Source organism: Anolis carolinensis, chromosome 1 (assembly GCF_035594765.1).
Source record: "Anolis carolinensis isolate JA03-04 chromosome 1, rAnoCar3.1.pri, whole genome shotgun sequence".
Taxonomy (NCBI): Eukaryota; Metazoa; Chordata; class Lepidosauria; order Squamata; family Dactyloidae; genus Anolis; species Anolis carolinensis.
This window is the reverse complement of record NC_085841.1, coordinates 302,969,029-302,988,038: the sequence shown is the minus strand read 5'-3', so window position 1 is coordinate 302,988,038 and position 19,010 is coordinate 302,969,029. Positions and strand designations below refer to the sequence as shown.

Below are 19,010 nucleotides of genomic sequence, written 5' to 3'. Positions count from 1 at the left end.
TTATTATTTGTTGGCTGTCTTCTTTGTAACAGATTTGGAACAGAAATATTGCTCCTGTGTGTATCATTCTGCGACCTAAAACAGATTTGGGTTTTATGCAGTATAACTCTAAAGTTGTTTTATTTCTTGAAATCTGATGGTGGTAAGAAACACTAGAGTGGTAAGGAGTATTGACAATAGAGAGAGTTGTGCTTGGAAAGCTTTTACTTAGACTTTTGAATTATCTTTCCCCATCTAGATTTCCATGAAGGCAGTCTTGCAAGGTGTAGATGGCCCTTCTGTAGGTTCTTGGGGCTTTTGATCTGGTGTCTGTTGGTGACTCATTCCCCTGCATTGCTGCAGTAAAAGCCATGAAGGTTGTACCAGAGAAGAATGCCGTGCGAATCCTGTGGGGCCGTGAACGAGGCACACAAGCATTGGGAGCACAACGCCTTTTGCAGGAGTTAGTAGAAGACAAAACTCGTTGGATGAAATGGGAGGGAAAGGTAAGGTTCTAGGTGGCAAACTTGCAAGTGGCTTTTGTTTCTGGGAATATGAGAAACTACCTTATTCTGTGCCAGAAGTGGGGGCTTCTAGCTCAATTGTCTGTGCTGACTTATTGATTTGGGCTGCAGTTTTCCTAGTTTTGCTTGGAAAAGCCAGGAACTTAAGATCTTTTTCAAAACATATACTTCTCCATTGAGCTACAGTCTATGTGTAACTATTCTGTTCGTGAATTGTGTAATCTACTGCATTCCCTTGGTTGATGGATTTAGATTGAACATTTATATGATACGCATTAGGTTCAGATTAAAGACTAAATAAATCTTTTTAAAATTATATAATTCATTGATGTTTATTGAAGTACAGTATTATAATCATGTCTCATTTCTCCTGTTTATGAAGGGTGGTATGGTGATACACGTGATGCATATTTTGGTTTCAAAAATGTTTTGTTCTCTTAACTTTCAGAAGGTTGAGCTCCCAGACAGTCCCCGCTCCACTTTTCTGCTAGCATTCAGCCCAGACAGGTACACTTACTATATTCTGTTCTTTTCTGGATAGTCTGTATTTTAGAACAGTCTGAATGGAAGATTTTCTACTCAGTTTGGAACTGAGAATGAAAGCTGCCAATGAATACTTTCACCTTCCATTATCAAGTGCTACTTGGATTTTTGAGGGTTTCAGATTCTTTGCGTACATGAAGTAGTATTTTTAAAAATGGGAATGATATTTGTACAGTAGAGCATTAAAATTGCTAATAGAAGAGGTTCTTCTGAACCAGTGGGATGTGGGCAGAACAATATTTAACTCTGGGGAATCTTATGATTCTGCAGATGTTGTTTGACTTCATGTTTTACACGTCATTGCCTCCTCAGCCAATGATGAAGAATGTTAGGTCTTTGGATCCAATATCTAGAGGGCTGTATAATTCTCAGTATGGTTTTACACAGATGTCACAGGGTGTATGAAGCTTTGGGCATTTCTTCAAGTTTTGTACTGTACTTCCCCACCTCTAGAAATGCCATAAAACATATTCTGGTTGCTTTTGTTTCATATAAACCAATATAGTAAAGAGCTGTTAACTTAACTTACTTTTGTTTGTATAGCTACTTGAAATAAAATAGATATCATGGGGAAAGCATTCTGTAACTTCTATATTTGGGAGTAAAATAAGATCTTTCATAATATGTTAGATTTTGGAATGTGAATTGTCAGAACAAAGATGTAATTGACCAGCCAGTTATTGTTGAAGTAGTCTTGTGTTTTTAAAAATACTGACTTCACTAGAACACTAAGGATGTTTTACTCAAGTGTTACTCATAGTGGTGACCGATGGGCCAGTGCTAGTATATGAGATCTTCAAGGAAAGACTGAAAAAACTGCAGCCAAATGAGTACAAACATGGTAGAGGTCCCACCCATGTAATACCTGAAGAAGTACTGTCTTAATCAGTAAATTTTATGCTTGTGTTAGTTGCAAAGGCAATGGAGTTATAGTGAAACAATAACATTGAACTTATAAAATGTATTGTTATGTTTTAGCAATGTTAGGTTCATATATCCTTAGTGTGTGCTGCTTTAAGTAAGTGCATTACATAAATGCTTAGTCAGAATAATCTGTGACTAATAATTTTAAAAAATTAAATCATGCTGTGTGTGCTGGTACAGCTGTACCAGAGCCTTCTACTTTACTTTATTGCTGCAAATGTTTGCATTCATAGGACAGGCCACCTGTCAATCACCATTAAGTTTGGTTCTGCCCCTTGTTCAGGCCTCTGGGAGGGAAGGAGCCATTTTTAAGTTAGTCTTACTTAGGAAGCTCATCTATAGGACGTAGACCAGCTCGTCCCGTAAAAAGCTTCATATTTCAAGACCACTGGGGTTAAAGACCACCGGGGATAAAGAGCACCAGGGTTAAAGAACACCAGGGATAAAGACCTTCTGAGGATACAGAACAACAGCACAGAAACATCTGAAAGCCTCGGCTGGTAGGTCCACTCGACAACCAGACGCACTTGGAGTCGGTAGTGGGTTCCAGACCAGCTAGGCCCAGATAATAAGATAGCCTGGGAGGGGTTATAAGAGGGTTTCCACAGGTATTCAAAGCCAGTCGCCTATCCTGTGGGACAAGACTCCTTGAAGATTTATTATTTGTTCGTCAATAAAGACTTTGTTATTTCTTTAAAGACTTCAAGGCCATCTTTTCAGGAAAATTCCTCAACAACCCTTCTTTAGGCCCCTGGCTTCCCGCTGGGCGTAAAGCGTACGTCCTATATAACAGACAATCAGTAACAGGCCCAGCGCGTGACAGAACACTGTGACATGTGAATAGTTTTGGTACTAGCCTTCATATCCAGTAGGGATTCTGCACATAGGTATATAAATTTATCCTCATTGCACAGACTCATATCCCTCTTGCATCCATCCGTCTCTCCAATACAGTTTGCTAAATGACATCCCAGATATAGAACAAACACTTATAGAGCCTTTTCTTTTCTCCAGGACCCTCATGGCATCTACACATGTGAATCATAATATTTATATCACAGAGGTGAAAACGGGAAAGTGTGTGCATTCTTTGGTTGGGCATAGACGAACACCATGGTGTGTAACCTTTCATCCTACCATCCCAGGGCTTATTGCATCAGGATGCCTTGATGGAGAGGTTAGAATCTGGGATTTGCACGTAAGTTTCTTCTAATGCAGCTTTCTTTGTATTGGGGACTTTTTATTTTCAGCTCACAGGGACTAGTTTTGGATTGGCACAATTTGGGCACTTTTTCCTTTTGAGCTCTTCCCACACCACCTAGGTAGCAGGCATATTCAAAGAACTGTTTAGCTGCGTCAAATGACACATTTCTTCTAACAAAATCTCTCCAACCCAACTCCATTGCTCTCCCTGATCTCTGTAGCATACTTCAGAGCCTTGCTGTAAATCTCATTCTGGGAGAAAAGTGGGATATAAATTCAGTAAATATGAAAATATTTTACCAATTACGATAAATCCTTTTGGTCACCCGTTATTTTCATTTCTGAGTTCAGTGGACATTTTGATGAAAGACTACTAGATAAATTTAAATTTCAGGATGTAAAAAAGTATTCTGTGGTGGAATTCTCATTTTGTATTATAATTCATGTTTCATAATGCTGAACATTGTTCCCTGATGTATAATACCTGAAAAGTCTGTGTGAATTCAGATAAACTGTTTTAATTGCTGGAATTAAAACAGTACTGGAAAATATGGTACCCCTTGATTAACTTGTATGTAGCAGTCCTTATACTTCTGTCAGATAAGGAGTTGTGAGAGCCTGACTGTATAGTTATGGGGCAACTATAAGAAGGAAGCACATGGGATAATGTTGTTGTAGGTATGGGATCTGATTCAGGATCATAAAAAAAGAAATTCTATTTTTTTGTGGGGAGGGATTCTCTTTGTTTTAACCCCATTCATGACTCTAAGCTGATTTGCTCTTAGGGTGGAAGTGAAAGCTGGTTTACAGATAGCAACAATGCCATTGCATCCTTGGCTTTTCATCCAACGGCTCAGCTCTTACTAATTGCAACAGCCAATGAGATCCACTTTTGGGACTGGAGCCGCCGGGAGCCTTTTGCAGTTGTGAAAACAGCCAGTGAAATGGAGCGCGTTAGGTGAGTAGTCCTGTATTCTAGAATTGTTCAAAAGAAGCATGGGAAAGAATAGTCTTTTGAAGAATTTTTTGTGGACATAGTTATAGAAGGTAGATAAAAAAGAAAGAATTTGTTGCAATTCGGTGTTTAGTTCCCTCGGGGAGATAGGAATATAAATAAAGGCTGTCGTCGTCCTCCTCCTCCTCCTAGTGATAAATCTATATATATAAAAGAGTGATGGCATCAGGGCAGTGGACAAAACAACAAAAGTACAGGCCCCGCAACCTCGAAATTTGACAACACAACCCATCATCCATGCCTCCAGGTTGATACAACAAAAAGAAAAGAAAAATAAAGTCCTAATTAGAGGGAGAGCAATAATTGTTTTTATCCAATTGCTGCCAGTTTAGAGGGCTAATCTCTGCCCACTTGGTTGCCTAGCAACCAGCCAAGGGACAGCCAGGCTTCAGTTAGGGGACAGGCTGATTTAGGCCTCACTTAGGCTTCTTCCACAGATTATCTAATTTGCACTGGATTATAAGGCAGTGTAGACTCAAGGCCCTTCAACACAGCTATATAACCCATTTATAATCTTATATTATCTGCTTTGCACTGGATTATCTTGACTCCACACTGCCATATAATCCACTTCAGTGTGCATTTTATACAGCTGTGAAGAAGGGGCCTCATATAATCCAGTTCTGAGCAGATAATATAAGATTAGAAATATACAGTAGAGTCTCACTTATCCAACGTAAACAGGCCGGCAGGATAAATGAATATGTTGGATAATAAGAAGGGATTCAGGAAAAGCCAATTAAACATCAAATTAGGTAATCGTTTTACAAATTAAGCACCAAAACATCATGTTATACAACAAATTTGACAGAAAAAGTAGTTCCATGCGCAGTAATGCTATGTAGTAATTACAGTAGAGTCTCACTTATCCAACACTCGCTTATCCAATGTTCTGGATTATCCAATGCATTTTTGTAGTCAATGTTTTCAATATATTGTGATATTTTGGTGCTAAATTCATAAATACAGTAATTACTACATAGCATTACTGTGTATTGAACTACTTTTTCTGCCAAATTTGTTGTCTAAGATGATATTTTGGTGCTTCATTTGTAAAATCATAACCTAATTTGATGTTTAATAGGCTTATCCTTAATGCCTCCTTATTATCCAACATATTCGCTTATCCAATATTCTGCCAGCCTGTTTATGTTGGATAAGTGAGACTCTACTGTACTGTATTTACAAATTTACCACTACAATATCACAATGAATTTAAAACACTGACTACAAAAACATTGATTATGAAAAGGCAGACTGCGTTGGATAATCCAGAACATTATATAAGTGAATGTTGGATAAGTGAGATTCTACTTTAATATGAAATAATTACTGGGATAGAATAATGCAGAACAATATAATCTCTAAAACCAGGACAGTAAATAAACAGGGGAATTCCACACAGGAAACAATCAGGGCCAGCTAACACCTCCCAACAAAGTATTCCCATCATCAAAGTCTGGCAAATCCTCTGTTTTCTCAGGGCCACAGACAGTAGACGCACATAAAATATTGCAAACAACACCACTCTGAAAACAAGGGAATTCCAGACAGGAAAGAATCAGGGCCAGCTAACACCTCCCAACAAAAAATTCACTCAGGGAGGAAGCAGCCAGGCTTTAAAGCTGCAAGGCCATTACATCCTAATCATTTTTCCTAATTGCAGCATTCATACTTGCCTCCAACAGACAAAAAAAACCAATCAGAAATATTGTATATTCACAACCTTTAGGAAATAATATCCCCTGATGGCGCAGCGTGTTAAAGCGCTGAGCTGCTGAACTTCTGGACCGAAAGGCTGCAGGTTTGAATTGGGGGAGCGGAGAGAGCCCCCACTGTTAGCCCCAGCTTCTGCCAACCCAGAAGTTCAAAAACATGCAAATGTGAGTGCATCAATAGGTACTGCTCTGGCGGGAAGGTAACGCCGCTCCATGCAGTCATCCCACATGACCTTGGAGGAGTCTATGGACAACGCTGGCTCTTCGGCTTAGAAATGGAGATGAGCACCAACCCCCAGAGTCAGACACGACTGGACTTAATGTCTGGGGAAAACCTTTACCCTTTACCTTAACTACCACCAGTTCCTCAATACTTTATTTCCCATACCACCATATTTTGCCACAGCAACGCGTGGCCGGGCACAGCTAGTTGTTTTATAAAAGACTTGTTTTGAAGGTACATGATGCTTCAAATACTTAAACCAGTGGTTCTCAACCTGTGGGTCCCAAGGTGTTTTGGCCTACCATTCCCAGAAAGCCTAGCCAGTTTACCAGCTGTTTGGATTTCTGGGAGTTGAAGGCCAAAACATCTGGGGGCCCACAGGTTGAGAACCACTGACTTAAACTGATCATACCCACTGCCTAGTTGCAGGGTGACTGGAAACGGTATATCAACTGCTCTTGGTTTTATCCAGAGGAACAGTGGGATAAATTTTAGAAGTAAACATTCAATAAATACATAGAACTACCAAAACTATGCAGTTACACACTATACAACTAAACCTCCACTAAATAAAAATAAAAAGAATACAAACTTTCCACTCTCTGATAGTTGTTATCCTTTATTATGCTGCTGCTGCTGCTACTACTACTACTACTACTACTACTACTACTACTAATAATAATAATGTAACATTTTTATTATCCGCCTCTACTTCAGATTTGAGGTGGGTTACAACATAGTTAAAACAGATAGATAAAACACAACCCTATTAAACTGCATATACCAAAATACACAGCATAAAGATTGTCACCAACACCAATAAGAAGCAGGCTAAAATTCACAGTTTAAAATTGACTTGTGGCGGGAGGGCTGCCCGAAGAGAGAGATCTTCAGTAGTGACTTGAATTCTTACATCTGATTTAGCTGTCAGATTTCTTCCAGCAGGTCATTCCACAGTCTTTGGGAATCAGACTTCTACTTGTAGCACACTCTACTAACTCATGAATCCCAAAGTTGATAAATGCCCCATTGTTATTGTGAATAGGTGATGAACAGCACTGGGATCTTAAAGTTAGTCAAAAATGTCTCTTTAATCATCATCACTCAATTTCTGCTGTTTCACAGATCTTCATTAACTATTTTGGTTTCTTTTACCTCTAAACATACACAATTCTTGCAGCAATGATTATATGTTGAACTTGAAATATTGCAGATATACAAGAGGTTCTATTTGATTGGAGTTCAAGATGCGAACAACTGGAACAGCTTGTTCTGTTAGTGATTAATATTTCTTCTTTTTTCAGACTAGTGCGATTTGATCCCCTTGGGCATTATTTACTCACAGCAATTGTTAACCCTTCCAATCAACAGGTAATACAATTTATCCCTTTTACTAAATGTAAGAATGCTGGTTGTCTTACCCCTAGGATATTTGAGATTTTGAATACCAGCTTAAGATATTGCTTGGTGTAGAGTTCTGTTTCATGATAACTCTGGATGCTTGTTAAGATGTGCATCTATGGCAAAAACTACCGTATTGTATAGCAATATGAGGTAGACTTTTTTCAGTCCATAAAGACATTTCTCTATGAAGAGAAGAACTCAGTAATTATTTATCCTGTGAAAAATGGAGGTTTTGCTTTGCTTGTCACAGTGCTTATTTTGTCATAATGTGTCTTATTTTGAAACAAACAATTCAACCACTTGCATTTCTTTCTGCAGAATGACGAAGAGGTGGAAATACCTGTGGATAGTACAGAAATGCCACATTATCGTCAACGGTCCATTCTCCAGTCTCAACCTGTGAGACGTACACCACTCCTTCATAATTTCCTGCATATGCTGTCCTCACGCTCTTCTGGTATCCAGGTGGGAGAGCAAAACGCCATGCAAGACTCAGCTACTCCCTCCCCTCCCCCTCCCCCTCCTCCCCCTCCACCACCTCCCCCTCCCCCTCCACCACCGCCTCCAGCTAGTGAAGCCTCTAGAGCATCTACCTATAATGGCCTCAATGAGCCTGTCAGTTATCCCTCAGTAAAATGTTGCCAGCATCTGGGGGTGTTGTGCCTTTGCAGGCGATGTTCTAGTGCGAGACTTCCTTCTTCTCTTTTCCCGTCCCAGGACAACGCCCCTTCCACATCCTCTGGGTCCACTGGCACTTCTTTTTCTTCTGTGCAAATGGAGCCTTACCAGCCCCAGGAGCAGGCATCTACAGCACAGCAGGAGCAGGGACTCCTTAACCGACCATCTGCTTTCAGCACTGTGCAAAGCAGTACTGCTGGCAACTCCCTGCGCAACCTTAGCCTGGGCCCCACTCGTAGATCCCTTAGTGGGCCTTTGTCAGGCCATCCGTCCAGGATCCACCCAAGAGAGATGGCTTCTGGGTTGGAGGGTTCTGAGTGGACTCGAACAGTGTTGAATATGGGCCCTCGCTCTGAGTTGGAAGGTATGCCTCCTCCTAGAACCAGTGCCTCTTCAGTGAGTTTGTTGTCAGTACTGAGACAGCAAGAAGGAAGCTCCCAGTCCTCTGTGTATACTTCAGCTACAGAAGGGAGGGGTTTTCCAGCTCCTGGAGCTGAAGCAGAAAGCTCCAGTAGTGCTGGCCCAAGCAATCCAGCCAGCCTTCGCAATGAGCTTCAATGTGACTTGAGGCGGTTCTTCTTGGAATATGATAGGCTTCAGGAGCTAGATCAGGGGATAGGTGGCGAGTCCAGTCAGACACATCAGGCTCAAGAAATGCTTAATAACAACATAGAGCCTGATCGGCCTGGTCCTTCTCATCAACAGACCCCACATAGCAGTGAAAACAATTCCAATTTGTCACGGGGGCACCTGAACCGCTGTCGCGCCTGTCACAACCTGCTGACTTTTAACAATGACACACTTCGCTGGGAAAGAAGCACACCCAGCTATGCATCTGGGCAGGTCCAAAGCACATTTGAGGGTGTGCCATCCAGCAGTAGCCAACTACCAACTTCTGAGAGAATGGAAAGCAGAACTTCTCCCTCTAGTAGACTGCCACTGGGAAGATCTTCTAACCCTCCAGAGGAAAGGACTGTGAGAGTTGTCTTTAACCAGGAAACAGGGCACTGGGAAAGAGTTTACAGCCAATCTGCTTCAAATAGACCTGGGAATGTATCACAGGACGCCTTAAACCAGGAAATGCCTGAGGAAAGTTCAGAGGAGGATTCACTTAGGAGGTAAGACTGTTACACTCTTCCAGTTACATGCCTTCACATTCTGTGGATAGCACTATGAACTGTAGGTCTCACAATTACTTGAAGATGGTTGAAGGGATATTTTAAGTGTTTATTCTCTGAATATGGAGGAAACAATTATTTTTTCTATAATACATGGTGCTGCAATGGAAGTGCTACTTTTTGAGGAACGCACATTTTTGTTTCATCACATTGAGGAAGTATGAATCAGAGTTGAATTGGACAAATGATTAAGTAGTTTTTAAAGTTTTCATGTTTAGTATTTGTGATGACATCATAGTCTTCTGTTTTAAAACCCTTGCCTTACTTTGGCCCTCTCTCCTTTAGTACTTCCAATTGACTGCATAATCACTTCTTATATCCTAAATTTACCTTACACTGATCTTATCGAGTGTCTTTTTTTTAAAAAAAAAATGAATGACTAATCTTACCTTAAAATACTTTTGTCTACAGGCTATTTATATCCATCTTAGTTTACTGATAACTGTTGGTATATATATAGATGCTTTCCTGTCCACTGACATGTATGAATTGTACTAATTAAAATCATTTTGAAGCAGCAAAGAGTTCTTTACCTCATGTTGAACTGTTACTGTTTTGAAAGACATTGGGCCACGAACAGTATTTGTCACAAATAGCAAGCGTGAAAGTTCCGTGCTTGCCAAGTGTAATGGTCTGGAAAATCATTATAGGCCAAGGTTCCCATTTAAATCTGCAGGCCTTCTTCCCAAGAGAAATAAAAGAGAACCAATTAAAATAAATGTATTAAATGTATATTTATTAATATGTAATTTATTCATTGTGTATGCTTAGAGGAGCTTCCATTAGCTGTACTATCTCCATTGTCTGATTGTATTAAGTTAGAGCAGGCTTGTTTTCTGTGGCTTAGGAGACTAGGACTCGGAGGAGTGTTTTCATATTACAGGAAAGATGATTCCACCTGAACATTAGGAAGATCTTCCTGATCATGAGAGCTGTTCCACAGTGCCTCAGAGTGTGGTGGAAGCTCCTTCTTTGGAAGCTTTTAAACAGAATCTGGATGGCCATCGGTCAGGAGTACTTTGGTGGTACTTTTCCTGCATGGTAGGGGGTTGGACTTGATGACCCATGTAGTCTCTTCCAACTCTATGATTCTATGATCTGTAGAACATGAAAGGAAATAAATATGGTTAGGTTACATTAACAAAGAGTTGGCGTTACCATGTGGAATGTTGAGGGAGAAAGTGGCTAAGCCACATGGCTTCTCCTCTGTTATTTGGTTCACTTTTTTCTGTCAGGAGCAACTTAAGAAACTGCAAGTTGCTTCTAGTGTGAGATAATTGGCCATCTTCAAGGACGTTGCCCAGGGGATGCCCAGATTTTTGATGTTTTTACCATCCTGTGGCAGGCTTCACTTTGGTTCACTTATACTGTAGAAAGGATGGACTTCATGTGTCCTATTCAGATTCTTTCTTCTTTGCTTCTTACAATCCTGCTGATTCAGTCTTTGAGTTGACTTAACTGTCATAGATGGTTATGTTCTTCCATTTCCTCTGAGGCAGTGGCAGCTGTTCTCAGACAATCTGTCAGTCATTTACCTCTCTAAACAGATGCTTTTTGGTATGGTAAATGAATCTGGAGCAGGCAGCCTAATGTGTGGGCTTGTTTTGGTATGCAGTCCATAGAAATTCCAGCAGTACAAAGCCCTAGTAACTCTCTCAGACAAAAGACTGTTTCACAACTCTTCAATTCTGCCAATGCTATGAATTGTCAGCATGGAATGATACTGTAGTCAAAATATGAGCAGTCTGAGACACTTCCCGTGGCATTTTCTTTGTTGTCAGTTTATTCAGGAACCATGTGGTATAGGCCAAAAGCATGAGGCCTTTGGTCCAGTCAGTGGCATACAAAGCAGGGTGACAATGTTATTATGGCCAAGTCCTGGGCTATGAGGTCTCCATATTTGGATCTTCAGATTCAAACATTTTGAATCACAAGAAACTGCTGGAACAGCTTCTATCCTTTAGAAAGAAAAAGCGAATAGAGTCAAAGGTTGTTGTTGCAGAGCAGTAAAATTGTGATGGGATGTGATTGGATAAAGGCAGTTCAGAGAATTTCTGATTTGAAATAACAGTCTATACATTTAAATTGGTACCCTATGTATTGCTAGAAAGGCAATAAGAACCTGGTTAAGACACTGGAGGTCAACTGATAAACTGCCCTGAGTTGTACATCCTTTTAAGAGGTGGGATAGTGTATTAAGTAACATTCAGAAACATGAGTATTTCTTTGAGAGCAGCTCTTAGGCAGAACATGTTCTCTAGGTTAAGAGCTGGAGATTAGATTGATATATGGGATCAATGTGCAGTCAAAATGTTACAAGCTGCTCTGAGCCCTTTCTCAGTTGACCTCATATTGTGACCTTTCAGTTGCTATCTCCTGAACATGCAGCGTGTGGGGATACTTCCAGACCATATGTTTAAATGAGCAAGTAAGGTCAAACTCTGTTAATGACAGTTCACATATTTCTAAACACCAGAATGGTGAACCAGGTATGAACACGAGAGCTAGCTGTTGTCAGTATGTTGTTGACACCCTGCTCCAGGTTACTGTATTATTTCCGCCCAGCAATTAATGTACTGCTTGAACAGGGGGAAGGACCCCCTCCCGATCAGCAAAACTCCCAAAGAGAGTCCTTGTGTTTCATTGGTATCTTAGAGTGTGGTGATCAGCAGAAAAAATCAAGTGTTTTCACTAACACTCAGTTGTTAGTTTGTCCAGCAGATGTCACACTTAGCAATGCGGTTTTTGAATTGCAGTCTGCTTCAGATGAAAGTGAAGTTGGAGTGGCTGTCACTGTGTCTGCGCTGTCTTGACAGATTGATTTTCTTGATCTGGTTTAGCATTTTGAGACATTGCTTATTTGGGGACTGTTTCTTCAAGAAGTTAATAGAGTTAAAGAAGACTAAATGAAGATTAGCCCTAGATCATGTTTCATACATTTGCCATGTGTAAAAATAGACCAGATCTTTGAGTGGACTTGTTTAATTATCTTTAGAGAAATCATATAGATATTAATAAACTTATTTGATTGGCCTGGTCTCAGTTTGTTTTTGGAAGGACAGAACCAAGAACTCTATTAAAAAGAAAATATCTATCTTCCAAAAAGTTTAACCTTAAATATCAAGACAGACCATGTATGTGATATGGTGCAGCTAGACTCGCTGGTGTAGCCAGAATATTTTGGTCCCGGATAAATAGATAATGTAAGCCTTTTGTAGATATGTACACTGTAAGGTGAAACAAGGTCATATGGCCATTTCAGAATAATAAAGAGTGTGAAACTTAATTTTCTTCAGTGATCTTCAGATGAGTCGCTTTTGAAAGACAGGGCCATTTGTTTACAGATGCATTTCCCATCTGTCTTGTCTGGTCGATCCCATCCCAGGGTAACTTAGCTTTGGAAATATTTTTGTATCACTTTAAACTACATTTTAATGATTTTAGTACTTGAGAAGAAAATAACAGAGCAAGACTAAAATAGGTGGTGGCCTGCTCATCTTTGGCAACTTTGTGTGTTGTACTTATTTAGATAAGTGCTGTTCTAGTTGTGTTTACTCGTGCATGCATTCTGCTGAGTTCAGTAAGTATATGCTTCTGATTTTCCTTTAGCATTGTTAGAGAATAAGAAAGTGGCCAGAATTCTTCTGGGGCTTTATGTATGTGTAATGTGCAATTTTACAAGTGGCTGGAAATTTAACTCGCTCACAAAATCATCCAATATTCTCTATTCAAATATTTCCATAGATTCACAGTAGTCCATGATGAGTCTGAAGGGAGGCATGGGTGCAACTGCTCACTCCCCGCCGATCTGAATGTTTCAATTACTATCACAGTCCTGCAGAGCTTTTTTGCGTTGGCTCCTAGCAAGATTGAGACCAAAGTCTGTAACTTGTCTTCATGCAGTGCAGGCGTATATCATTGCATTTCTTATTTTAGAATGGGAATGGATGACTGTAACATCCAGATCTTCTTGGATTTTTATTTCTCATAATTCTGTCTGACCTTAGAAACTAAGCAGAATCAGGTTCTGGTAATACTTGGATAGGGGACCACTGAGGAATACCAGGTGCTGTTGGTTATATTTCACAGGATGAAATTGACAAAAACACAGTTGAATATTCCTTGTCTGAGAACACTATGAAATTATGGGATTGCCATAAATTAAGGGAAACTTGAAGGTGCGCACACACACACACACAGTGAAGAGATGACTGATGTAAGCTAAAAACAGAGGAAAGCCACATATATTCATCCCAGTGTCAAGCTTTTCAATCTGATTTGCAGATTTGTAGACTATCAATTGCTTGTTAATAAAGAATTTTGTGGATACGTGTGTATAACAGTGTGTTCTTCAACTTTATTTATTAGTTACATTTATATCCTGTTTTTTGTACTGTGACTCAGGGTGGTATGTACAACTCTCACACTTTCCACTTTTATCTTCACAATGAGCTGGTGGGGTTATGTTAGACAGACAGACAGACAGACAGACAGACAGAGAGAAAGAGAGAGAGAGAGAGAGAGAGAGAGAGAGAGATTGAGAGAGACACAGAAATTATGATACAGAGAAAATTCTTAGTGCCATAGTTTGCTTGGGGGAGGTAGAAGATGGAAGGTGATTTCTCATTCTGGAAGTTGAGAGCTAGGGTATCGGTCAGAAGCCAGGGTACCAAAACCAACAGAATACTGTGCAGAAGACCAGGCTAGACGCATTGACAGGACTGAGCCTCTGAGCTGACATGAGTGCCTCTTGCAAAGTGGGCAATCAGTGTTGTTTCCAGCAACCATAGACTATGTCCTCCTTGCCTTATCTAGGGAGGCTGAGCTGGGATTGCACCAACAGAAATGCAGCTGTGTTGAACCTCATTTTGATTTCTTAGTAGCCTGGCTACCCTAGTATCTATCAGTGTTGAGGAAAGTTGTCAGCCCATAGTGATATTTTTTTAAATGGCTAACTAGTTGATGCTCTTCTGCGTTGTATCTTCAGTGGATTTGAACTTTAATGTTGTGTCACAGTTATACTAATTTTTACATATTTTAATGTCTCAACCATCAGGGCATGTTGTTATCTGGGACTCAAGGCTGCTCACAATTTAAAGGAACAATACAATTACATTTTTTTAACTAATGGATTGATGTAAATAATAAGTTGTCACTCTAAAAAAGTGACCTGCAAAACCATTTATTACATTTCAATACTCTTATTTTAAATTGTGTAGGTGGGATTTTGAAACAATCCCTAGGTTTGTCATTTGGAGACAATTCCTCCTGTCTATAAGTAGCCAAACATTTTGTTGTCAAGGTAAAGGACAAATTACTTTCTTCAAAAACAGAATGTAGCTGATTTTATTTGATAAAAATTGCTGGAACAATAAACACAGAGAAGCATCCTTTTTTGTTTCTGTGTGGCACACACAGCTTTTTTCTCTCAACCCCTTGCTATCATTTTCTTATTCCTGCTATATCAAGTATTTGTCTTGATTTTCTAAATAGTAATAAATCCAATCCTGATCAAGAGGCAGTTCCCAAGTTCTTTGTACATTATGCTAACAGGTCAACTATGTACTTGTACAGCTGGAAGTGTCTCCAGTTTTGCTTGGGCAGCATACTTCTATAATGGGGTGCAGAGCAAAACTTGATCCCTAGGTGCCATCTACCTCCCCCAAGAACCTACCGCGATATTTTAAGTGGAACTGTTTTCTGATTTACAGATAAGCAGGAACACAGTTTCTATGATTTTGAATAAAAATTCTAGCAACCAACAGATATTGGACAGTTCATTAGATATTGTTCATGGGGCACTGGCAAATGTCCTACCCATCTCTACTTTAGTGAAGTTTCAAGAGCTAGAGCTTTTAGTAAAGATTAAAGAACAAGAGTCTTGTCCTCAATTTGACATCCTTTAAACAAAATTATTAGAATACAAAAGTAACCAGCTTGTAACTTGGCATGGTATCAGATGAGCTCATGCACCAGACACAGTTTTCAAGCCAAGCTCCTGGCATCCGTTCTGTTCTATCTTAGATAGGGGAATGTAAATATTACCATGTGGGAGTTATCTTTGCCAGCAGCTCTTGTTTTCCAATAATGCTTCTAGGTTTTGTGGAGAACAATGTCCTTATTAATTTTACTGGAAATGGCAAAGCGTAAGATGAGCAGAAGAATGGAACCAGACGAGTTGAGAAGAAATGGGTGGGTGGGTGGAGGGTTATATTCAAATTTTCTGTTCTGCACATTTTGTAGCACCTCATCTGATGCTTTAGATATCTTATAATTCTATATGATTTTTAAAAATGTTTTAAACTGTGTTGGGACTTCCTGCTTTAATTTCTTGACATAGTGTCTCCTACCAGAAGATATAATAGTTAATGATCATTTTCCAATTTGGTTAGGATTTCAAGAAAAAAAATTAGAATGACAGTATTGCGCCTGTATCTGTGGAACCACTACTTGCAGTTTCACTTACTTGCAGCCCTCCCAAATTGTTATCTCTTGGCATTTTCTAGGTCTGCCTTCACAATTCTATGGCATGCTTCTGTGGGAAGTTGCTCATTTCAATAGAGTTTGCTTCTGTTCACGGTTTTGCATTTCTACTACAAGTCTAGTAGTGTATCCCCAACGGATCTGAGAGACAGTGTAGTTTTAAGATGGCACTTTAGAGACTTGAATTTATTATGAACTTTTCTAGACACAGTCCACTATATATTATTTGGCAGGTATTTGTTATGCAATTGCAAGTGCAAAAACTGTATCTCAGAACGAGTTGTTAGATTATAGTATTAACATTGTTGAATTATATGTAACTGATCCTGAAGCTGACTATTGTCATTTTTAGCATAGAGATGATTTCCAGATATTTGAGTTGGTGGCAAGGAAACCTCTCTTATTCAGATTAAAGCATGTCAACAATTGCAAGCACCATTAGAGAATTCTTTAAAAAGAATATATTTCAGTGTTTTATTATGTGTGACTTCACTGAGATGGTGTGATGGAATATAGCTGAATGTTATGAGCTGAACAATTTCCTTTTCTGAAGTAGTCTCTAGTGCATCTTTTTTAAATATTTGAATTAATTTCATATCAGACCCAGTCTTGTTTTGTTTAAAGTGGCTTACATATATTTTCTGTGAAGGTTTTTTGGGCGGCAGAGGGAGGTTGACATTTGACTTGTGTTACAGTTGTGTATTAAGCACTTGTGCTCTTCCTTTCAACAATGGTCTATATCTTCCTTGTCTAACTTATCATCTTGATGTGTTGGACTACAACTACTGTCATTCCTTGTCAGTCTGGCATGTGCTTGCTGAGAATTATCAGTTTTATTTCAACACATTGGGAGGCCATCATTTTATATACCTCTAGATTGCATGTAACAACCTTCAGATGTATTATGTTAAAATAAGCACGATCTACTTTATATAAGACAGCATTTTATGCCACTAGAGGGTGTATCTCTCTAAGCTTAAACATTTTTTGTAATGACCAGAGTATTATTGAAAAAACGGAATTACAGAGCATAAGCATTCTGCCTTTTTCTTCACTGAAGTTTATTTAAAGAGGCTTCACACAGTTCTTTTTTCTACATTTATGTATTTCTTCTGTATAGCAGGAACAGCAGCTGGGTAATTGATACCTTTTCTGGGTATGGACTGTTTTGAGAATTTGATATACGGTATACTACTGACTTCTTGAAAAAAAATACACAAATGCATACATAGAAAAAATTGAATGCTGTTTATTTTGTTTTGTTGGAAGTGTCCTAATGTGGGCACAGTGAATTGCGATCTGAATGATATAACTTGATGTTAAAATACATTTTTAATGAAAACAGAATAATAGGAAGGAGATCAAAGGGGAAAAAATACTTCTTGAACTCAATTCACAGACTCCCTGAAGCCAGTTTAGGGTCGTTTTGATGAACTCCATCTCTGAACCACTGGGCTGGATATTCCCTCTAAACAACAGCTTATCTTTGAAAATAATGTAACATCTGTTAGAGCTTTTGCAGCTGACTGAATAGATCAACTGAATATTGGAAGCTGCTTTGGGTCTCATATTGGGAGAAAGATAGGATATACATTCATTTGATTTTTAATGATTGATAAAGATTAGCAATAGAAGTTCAAGATTTGGAGAAGGCAGATCTGGCCAGTGCTACAGTACATGCCTTGATTACATCCCGGTTGGACTACTGTAATGCGCTCTACATGGGGCTGCCTTTGAAAAGTGCTTGAAAACTTCAGTTGGCCCCAAAATCTGCCTTCAACTCATACATGAGGTTGACTTATACATAAACTCATATGTAAGTTGAAGGCAGACTTTAGTTAAAATATAGAATAGGTGAATTGTTGACTCTTTGAATTTGCAGTTAAACAGAAATTCCTGAAAATATTCAGTAATTAGACAAGGTAATTGGGGCCGGGCTGTGGCGCAGCTGTTGAGCAGCTGCCTTAAATCACTCTGACCATGAGGTCATGAGTTCGAGGCTAGCCCGTGGCGGGGTGAGCACCCGTCAATTAAAAATAAAAAATAGCCCCTGCTCGTTGCTGACCTAGCAACCCGAAAGATAGTTGCATCTATCAAGTAGGAGATAAGGTACCACTAAAGTGGGGAGGCAAGATTAACTAATTTACGACCTGGAATGAGGAAGTGAGGAAGTGCCGTCAGTGTGGATGATGAAGCAGCTGCTCCCCCCTGTGGCCAGAATCGAACATCCCCTCAGAAGAAGGTTAACTTGCCTCTGCGTGTGTCTCTCAGTCTCTGTTTGATGTGTTTATGGGCATTGAATGTTTGCCCTATGTGTGTTATAATGTGATCCGCCCTGAGTCCCCTTCGGGGTGAGAAGGGCGGAATATAAATACTGTAAATAAATAAATAAAATAAATAAGGTATACACAATTACTGTGTGCCAAAACATTTGATGGAAATATGGTTTTGTTAATTGGAAACATCTCGAATCCATTGTTTTTCTATTGTTTTTCCTTCCTCTTGTTGTACTGCCCTCTCTATCTGCCCCCTTTCAGAGTTGTGATTGCTATAAAAATGTCACAAAGTGGCAAGTATAATTTTGTTGTTGTTGTGTGCCTTCAGGTTGCTTTTGATTAATGGTGAGCCTAAAGCAGGCTTTTGATTAATGGTGAGCCTAAAGCAGGCCTAAAGCCTGCACAACCCAGGTGTTTTGAACTTCAGCTCCCAGAATTCTTGACCATTAGACAGGTTGGCTAGAACGTATGAAGGGAGTTGGAGTCCCAAACACCTCGTAGGGCCAGAGGTTGTGCAGATCTGCCCTAAGGTGAGCCTGTCATGGGTTTCTCTTGAAAGTTTTTTTTTTTTCTGAGGAGGTTTGTTTTTAACCTTTCTTTGAGGGAGAGCAAGACTTGTCCAAGGCCACTCAGTGGATTTGCATTGTTGAAGTATCCCCAGAATTGCAGACAAGTGCTCCCAACAACTACACCATTCTGGGTCTCTGTGACCACTGGAGTTATTGGATGGTAATCTGAATCTCTGGTAGTAATCCTAATATACTGTATTTCATCTGCAGAATGTTTGTACATTACCTGCACTCAAACATTGCCTGTCCTTTCATATGGTAGTGGTGTGTACAACTAGCTGTGTTTGATCAGA

The 19,010-nt window shown here is 39.5% G+C and overlaps 1 protein-coding gene across 4 annotated transcripts in view; it reads left to right on the top strand.

The window, feature by feature from the left end:
• Positions 1-19,010, top strand: part of ambra1 (autophagy and beclin 1 regulator 1) — a 198,099-nt gene that overhangs the window by 11,823 nt on the left and 167,266 nt on the right. For 3 of the 4 annotated variants that reach the window (XM_062962198.1, XM_062962362.1, XM_062962306.1), the window contains exons 3-8: positions 239-485; positions 952-1,010; positions 2,985-3,168; positions 3,959-4,131; positions 7,434-7,500; positions 7,852-9,329. In XM_062962198.1, the coding sequence (XP_062818268.1) occupies positions 351-485; positions 952-1,010; positions 2,985-3,168; positions 3,959-4,131; positions 7,434-7,500; positions 7,852-9,329 (2,096 nt within the window). In that variant the 5' untranslated portion in view covers positions 239-350. The remainder of the gene's footprint in view (positions 1-238; positions 486-951; positions 1,011-2,984; positions 3,169-3,958; positions 4,132-7,433; positions 7,501-7,851; positions 9,330-19,010) is intronic. The other variant, XM_062962254.1, reaches the window with a different exon arrangement.